Source organism: Toxorhynchites rutilus, chromosome 2 (assembly GCF_029784135.1).
Source record: "Toxorhynchites rutilus septentrionalis strain SRP chromosome 2, ASM2978413v1, whole genome shotgun sequence".
NCBI lineage: Eukaryota > Metazoa > Arthropoda > Insecta > Diptera > Culicidae > Toxorhynchites > Toxorhynchites rutilus.
This window is the reverse complement of record NC_073745.1, coordinates 94,026,369-94,034,529: the sequence shown is the minus strand read 5'-3', so window position 1 is coordinate 94,034,529 and position 8,161 is coordinate 94,026,369. Positions and strand designations below refer to the sequence as shown.

General features: G+C 37.3%; 1 protein-coding gene across 5 annotated transcripts in view; it reads right to left on the bottom strand.

The window, feature by feature from the left end:
* Positions 1–5,177: 5,177 nt before the first annotated feature.
* LOC129768154 (phospholipase B1, membrane-associated-like) overlaps positions 5,178–8,161 on the bottom strand; it is a 59,552-nt gene continuing 56,568 nt past the window's right edge. For all 5 annotated transcript variants that reach the window (XM_055769610.1, XM_055769606.1, XM_055769607.1 and 2 more), the window contains 2 exons: positions 5,721–5,797; positions 5,178–5,601 (listed from right to left, as the gene is read on the bottom strand). In XM_055769610.1, the coding sequence (XP_055625585.1) occupies positions 5,466–5,601; positions 5,721–5,797 (213 nt within the window). In that variant the 3' untranslated portion in view covers positions 5,178–5,465. The remainder of the gene's footprint in view (positions 5,602–5,720; positions 5,798–8,161) is intronic.

Here is an 8,161-nt window from a genome sequence, read left to right as displayed (position 1 = left end):
ACATGGCGCAGCTTGGTCGAAACCACCCCGAATTGGTTATTTGAACTGATTGAGAACTAAAAATTCCCTACGAATTAGGAACTACGAAATTGAAATTGACATCAATTTTGTAAAGAAGTAAGAGTTTTCCCATCAGGTTCTACGGTCATGAAACACTGGAATTTTAGTTTTTTTTATTGTTTCGCGACTGAACACAACAATAAAGTTCAAATGGCCACCCTTTCCAATGAAGATAGTAATTATATCCAACATTTTAGACTTCAATCCAACCGACTTCTTACATATCTCTGGAAACTCAAAATTGAGTGGTTCTATAGTTGTGAAACGCAGTGTATATCGTGATTGGTTAATGGTACAAAGAAAGTGTTTATATCAAATTGCAGATAAATCATTGTTCTTTTCAATAACAACATTTAAACAATTATTCTGTTACAGTTTTGATGATTTTTCGCACTTTTCACCGGATACCCTCCATCAAAGTTTAGACTCTCTGTTAGTCAACCTCAGCGGCCATTTTATAACACGATCCCTTCATGTCTGCAGCATCCCGAGTTACTTTGGCACCCTCCTTCCATTTCCGCTTGACAATTGATTTACATTTTTCGATTGGGTGGAATTTGGGAGAATTGAGGTCATTTTCACTGAAATCGATCACATTGAGCAATTCCAAATGAAATCGACAGATGACAAAATGTGAGTATTTTTGATCCGAATGAAAGCTTGTATTCCGTTTGAGTTGGAGGAAAAATGAGTTTTCCACAGCATTTGGGAATTATTTGACTCGGGCGTAACTTTACAAAAGGGTGTATCGATTTTAGTAAAAGAAATCTTTGATAATTTATATCTCAAAAACTGTGAGTCGTACCAAAATAGAGTCTTAGAAAGAGTTATAAAGTTCTTCTTCTTTCTTCTTCAATGGCACTAACGTTCCTAGAGGAACTTCGCCGTCTCAACGTAGTATTACTTGCGTCATTTTTATTAGTACTTAGTTGAGATTTCTATGCCAAATAACACGCCTTGAATGCATTCTGAGTGGCAAGCTCTAGAATACGCGTGATCACAGTGCATGTCGGACGAAATTTCTTTGACGAAAAATTCCCCCGACCAGAACGGGAATCGAACCCGAACACCCGGCATGTTAGTTATGACGCTAACCACTCGGCCACGGGAGCAAAAAAAGAGTTATAAAGTATTGATGTCTAAACGTGATCAAATATACACTGAGAAAAATAATTAGTACTTCTTTTTTATTTACGAAAAAAAACTTTAACGTCCAAGATGATACAACTAATGCCGTTTATGTCGTTTATCTAAACTCTATAAGGAAAATTGTTTGACTGATGAACGATGTTTGAATTTGAGTAACTTTATATACATATACAGAGATACCTTAAAGATACCTAACATCAGATACAATCTAGTTATAACGTAAATGAGTTGATTATTGTTGTGCCCATAACGTCAGGTTGAATCAACAAGGTGTTTGTGTTGTTGGGATTTCAATTCTATCTTGAAAACTGTTTGTGTTTTGATTGTGCATCACGAATAATATGTTGAAGGTTTGTATTAAGATGAAGAAAGATTTTTTAATATCGCTACATTTTGTATTAACCTATATGTCTTCAAATGTTTTTCAACGTAACTCCTAAACATATATTTTTACCATAATGATATTTTTGGAAAATTTGTTGTAAATTATATACAAATTCATTAAATTTAATGAACATAATGGTATAACACGACAAACATATTACAAGGGCATATCTATCTATATAAATAAAACTGTAAGGCAAAATCTGTTCGATTTTAGCCGATTTTAGCCAAAATGGTTCGATTTTAGCCTTCTTTATTTTGTTGTATTCGTCTCTTCTCGTAGATCAATATAGTGGAGAGAAACACCGGAAAATTTTCGGAAAACTCCGAAGGAAGGTCGGAAAATTTGGAAAGTTGAATTCCCACTTGTTCGAAAATTATATCATAATAAGTGTTGTTAGTCAATTCGATGTTTGCGCTATCGAAATTGATCTTTGTTCGTAAGTGGAAATTGATTTTCAGGTGAAATAACGCATTACCATATCTTATATCTATCTATCTATATAAAAAAAATGTAAGGCAAAATCTGTTGGTAAGCGAAAAACCCGAAGAAGGGATGGCCCGATTTTAGCCTCCTGTATTTTTTTGTATTAGTCTCTTCCCGTAGATCAATATAGTGGAGAGAAAAATCGGAAAATTTTCCAAAAATCCTGAAGGAAGGTCGGAAAATTCGGAAAATTGAATTCCCAAATGTTGGAAAATTACATCATAATAAGCGTTGTTACTCCATTCGATATTTGCGCTATCGAAATTGATCTTTTTCGTAAGTCTAAATGGATTTTCAGGCGAAATAACGCATTTTCATATCTTATATCTATAAATAAAAATCGAAGGCCAAATGTGTTGGTAAGCGCGAAACCCGAGGAAGGAATGGTTCAATTTGAGTCATCCTTATTTCGTTGTATTCGTCTCTTCCCGTAGATCAATATAGCGGAGAGAAGAATCGGAAAATCGGAAAATAGAATTCCCATATGTTTTACAATTAGCTAAGCGTTGTTAGTCTATTTGATGTTGGCGCTAACGAAATTGATTTTTGTTCGAAAGTGGAAAAGGATTTTCAGACGGAATAACACATTCCTATATCTTCTATCTATATAAACAAAAATGGGAGGCCAAATGTGCTGGTGTGCCCTAAACCCGAGGAAGGAATGGTCCGATTTGAGCTGTCTTTATTTTGTAATATTCTCTGTATTAAACATGTATTCCATGCAACGGAGAAACATGTTATTTCCAAATGCTTGAAGAATTATTGAATTATTTTTTTTAATTTTGAGAAAATCGTGGGAAAAACATATAAATATTTATTCATTCATTCATTCATTCATTCATTCACTAACTGACCCGGCAAAGTTCGTCCCGCCCAAAATTTGTTTTTTGTTATCAATACCTTCAAACATTCACGTTTTTTACTAAGCGCAAGTTCATCGGTGAAATAGCAGAACTGTTCATTGATTGATCTTCTAATCGACCTCGTTGAATTTACCTTTTACTATAAAATTCCTAGTACTTCTACCAAAACTCATCGTTATAATATCAGATTATTTTCTGACACAATCCTCGTTCAAGATTTTTCAACCACTTGCAAATAACATGTTTCTCCGTTATATGGAATTAATGTCTGATACAGAAAATATGATAGAATAAAGACAGCCCTAAATCGGCCAATTCCTATCTCGAGTTTTGCTCTTATCAACATATTCGGCAATCCATTTTTGGTGGTATAGATAGAAAAAGATAAAGATATTTCGTTAGCGCAAACATCAAATGGACTAATAACGCTTGTCACTATGTAATTGTAGAACATGAGAGAATTTAATTTTCCGAATTATCCCTTTTTCCTTCAGACTGTTCCGAAAATTTTCAATTGCCATGTTTGATTGGGATATTTTTGGTAGAAATATGTGTAACATTTAACACTCTCCATTCCAGAGGAGGGAGGGGTGTCATACCATCATAGAAACATTTCTTATACCAAAAAACCCTCACATCCCAAATTGTGTTTGATTAGTTCTCGAGTTATGCAGAAGTTTGTATTTCATTAGTATGGCAGCCCCCCGTTAGAGAGAAGGGAGGGGTGTATTCATCATAGAAACGTTTCGTGCCCCCTAATACCTTCACATGCCAAATTTGGCTCCATTTTCTTGATTAATTCTCGAGTTATGCAGAACATTGTTCTTCATTTCTATGGCAGACCCCCCCCCTCACCTTCTTAGAAAGACGGAAGGAGTGTTGAACCACCTTAGAAATGTTTCTTGCCCCCTAGAACCTCCACATGCCAAATTTGGTTCCGTTTGCCCAATTAGTTCTTGAATCATGCAGAAATGTATGCTTCATTTGTATGGCATTCCCCCACCTTCCCTCAGAGAGCGGGAGGTGGGGGACTGCCATACAATATTTTTTTAATTTGGTTTCATTTGCTTGATTAATTCTCGAGTAATACAGAAATTTGTGTTTCATTTGTATGACAGACCCCCCCTCCCCTTACATAGGGGAGGGAGGAGTGTCTAACCACCATAGAAACATTAATTGAACCCTAAAACCTCTGTATGCCTAATTTGGTTTGATTTGCTTGATTCATTCTCGAGTAATGCAGGAATTTGTGTTTCATTTGTATGGCAACGCTCCCACCGGTTCATTCATTCATCAATTCATTCATTGAAAATCGATTCAAATGCAATTTCAAATGAATAGTTACCAAGACAGCGGTAGTGCTACGTTTAGTTTGCGGTTCTGTCACAGATATAACCCAATTCCAGTTTTTTTATCGTTTCAATGGCATAATTTTATCGTCATATTTTTTGAAGTTGTTGATGATACACCGATTAGAATGATAATGTGAAAAAGCTACGCATAGATCTCTTCGTTTGGACTAAATAATTTTTGTTTTCCCTATACTTCGAACAGTTAACGAATGTTCGGAAAAGAAGTGTAAATGACAGTAAATCAATCACTGGGAAATCTAATTTAAACGCATAGATTTTGGAAATTCTAAAGGGCCAATTTTTCTCTATGATGTTATAAGACTACTAAAAATTACGTATTTATGTTTTGCAATAACAATGTCATGTTAAAAATGATGTTCAAACCCCACATTAGTTCAAAATATACAAGATAAAGAAAACGTGTTGAGCATCATCAATGCGGAACAAATCAAATTCGAGCCCTCGTCGAACCGCATAAGAACTGTTAGCGAATTCCTCCCCCAACACGTCTTCCCCTGGTAAACTTTGCAAACACTCGCATGCTCTCGATGGATGGGCTCGTGTGAGTTACTCAACTATGCAAACAGAAAAACATTATCGGCGACAGTAAATCTGCATTTTCGAGTTTTTACACGCTCCCTTACAAAAGGATTGCGAGACCCAAGCGACCATTACCCTTTCCTTCATTTGAAACGAACGAAACGAAATTCAATGGAGCGGACGCAAAAACAAAACTAAAACAACCACTAACAAATCGAGTACCCGACTCAATGAACCGAGTCGGTAGTATCCCAATTGGTAACAAACATCAATTAAAGTCAGCTGTTTTTTCTCTCTCTCTCGGCAGCAGGTGAAGTTGTTTTCACGGGAAATCTTTGGGTTGATTCCCTGCTGGGTTGAGGCTGACTCAAGTGGTCCAAATAGTTGTTGGTACAGTTCTTATGATGAATAGGACCGGTTTTCGGATGTGAATGCTCGAACAGCGTTCTTTCACTTTCAATTTTACTTGCCTAACCTACTGGTTCTATACAATCAATCAGATCACTGGAAATAAATCTAATGTCGTTGGGCACTCTCACACTGCAAGAGTATTTTTTTTCTCGAATAAATTAACCATACAACTAGGAATATAATACCATCGTGATTTTACGTAGTGTGGCAGTCAGGTTGTTAGCTATTATCGTACGTATACAGGTATGGCGCCTTCTGGGTTGGGCATCTGAAATCTTCGAATAGCGGTCTCCAGTTGCGGGTTTTCGCTCCCACCGGTTCCATCAGATTGTTCCACAGCGCGGTACCGGCATATCTGGCAAGCGAAACGGACAGAGTAAGTAGTAAGAAGGCGAACGAAACAATGGGAAAATGTGTTTGGGTCAATTTCCATTCAAGCTAATGATCCGGAACTAGAATACGGCCATTACTTACGCGTTTCCTTTCTGGCTCATATGGAAACAATCGTAGGCTAGGAGTGAATAATCCACCTCGCGTCCGTTCATGTTCAGCTGAAAATATTGGATGGAGCAAATTAGTTTGATTGGTTAACCAATAGCGTCTGGTAATTTTGACAATTTTTCAATTTAATCTGAATGAAGTGAGGAATGTCGGGTATAATCATTCTTGAGTTAAATAACCCCTGTGAAGACTACATGTATATTCAACAAGACGAATCCAAGAATTTTATTATTAATACGATATTGTCAGATTGGCCGTAGCTCTGTTTCCCTTTTTTCAAACATATTAATGTGTTACCTAATGACAAGCAACGGTTCAAGTGAAGGCGTTTTGGGGATGAGCAAAACCTATGATGCGCAGTGATGATGCAAAGCTAATTGCTTTCGATCGTTCGCACAGATGCAATTTACGAAAAAGAAGGATATTTGTTCATCTGGCCGCTCATGTATTTAGAGAATCGATGAAGAAAATTAATGTTAGATTCCACCTTGTTCGGGCTCTAATGGTTAGCCAAGTTGTTTAGATCCAAACGGGTACGATAAGTTTTCCGAAACAAAACAGAAATTATAGGAGGTTGTGTCCAAGATACGACTGCCTTGTTGACGTAGAACCACGCTGTTATTTTATATAAGTCGCTTGTTTATACCTTCGGTTATTATTCTATAATGCTGTGAAATTTTAGAAACAACTGCTTAGTAGAATAATCTCGGAAATGTTTTTTTCATTGTAGAATCAGTTGACGATAATTGATTGATGATTCATTCTTGCCCTCGCAAAACAATAAACTAGCTGATCGTATGTCGGAATTTATTTCATGTCAATGCATTGAAAATTTACCTCGAACGCTATTCCGGTGGCCTTTTTCGCAATTGACATAGACTCGGCTACAGTCGATTATATACATGCTACACCAGCACCATTATTCCACATCTCATCTTTACATCAATATATCTTTGGCACCACATGGAAACAACAACAATGACAACACTTGCAAGTATCAAATATCATGCTACATGTTATTTGCAATTGCCTCAAAGGAATCGCACCTCTAGGCATCGTTCGTACAACGTAAATCAAGCGCCAAATTAGGGTTCGCCATAGCATGCATACAGAGCCATACATTGGTGGCTTGAAACTACTAGGAATATAAAAACTTCTCATCATTTTGCGATATTCTCAAAAGAAACGCTTCTGCTAAAATTACTGGCCTCGAAAAAAAGTTGCATTACTTTCTCGTGCTCGGGAGAAGCGTAGCTGTCACCCTTAGTGGAGGAAGTTTTGCTACTGGCAAGCGAAACCTAGTCACATATAAAATTCCAGAACGACATTTACTTTCTTGGTGGCTGAACAAGCGAAATAAACTCTTTTTGTTAATGTCAACAACCTCGATAACAGTAGCAATATCAGTGCAAATGCAATCCTAGTTAAAGCCAGTTTTGTGACTAGCACGCGAACCTAAATAACTTATAACATTCCAGTAAGACATTCAAGATCCTTGGTATTCCCAAAATAATTTTTTGGCGCATAACCTTACCGCCTGCTTCGCCATAACGTCAGTTTAATGCATTGATGCATTCTCAAAGGCACCAACGAAGCCCTTATGATGACGGAAAACAATGTTAACTGCTTGGAAAAAGATTGAATTATGCCACACAGCTTGTACTCTGCTGTAACACCCATCGATGCGAATTCGTTGATGAGTTTGTCAAGAGCGACCGCCTTCACCACCAGCGGGGGGGCTGGATTTTGGTTGGTGCCTGGGTAACGGCGTTTACATTTTCGACTGACGCGCCGAAATCGCCTACTTCGCTGATGTCCGATGCGGTGTCACACTCGCGAAGGCTCGGTTCAGTGCAAGCGCTTTTCACTGCACCAACATCGCGTGCATCATTAGATGACGCTTGCCTCGAAATTTTATTATCCCTGGCAATGCGTTCATTTTTTGCAAGGCTTGAGCCTGCCTTCCTCATCTTCTTGCTCATCAAACACTACGCGAAGCGTCCAATTTATGACGCGGAAAGAAAAACACACGATACGAATAACGCGAAAAACAAACATAAAAACAGGAAGTGGGTTATATCTATAGTATAACCGCAATGGTGACGTAGGACTATCGTTGATTTAGTGATAATTTGTTTGAAGTTGAATCTGAATCCATTCTGAATGAAAGAATAAATGAATAGTTGGGGGACTTCGAAAACGAGAGCGTTACGTTGGAGGTACAAGGTTTTATGCATCCAATATTGGATATGAAAATATCCTACTGATGGGGAAGAATAATCTTCAGAAGCTTTCCTGCTAATTGCACTTGATTGAAAAATCACAAAACCAAATGTATTTAGTCGCAGTGTTATATGGTTAGAAAACATTTAAATAAACTCTTTCGCATGAATGTATTTTTCAATTCCCATGGG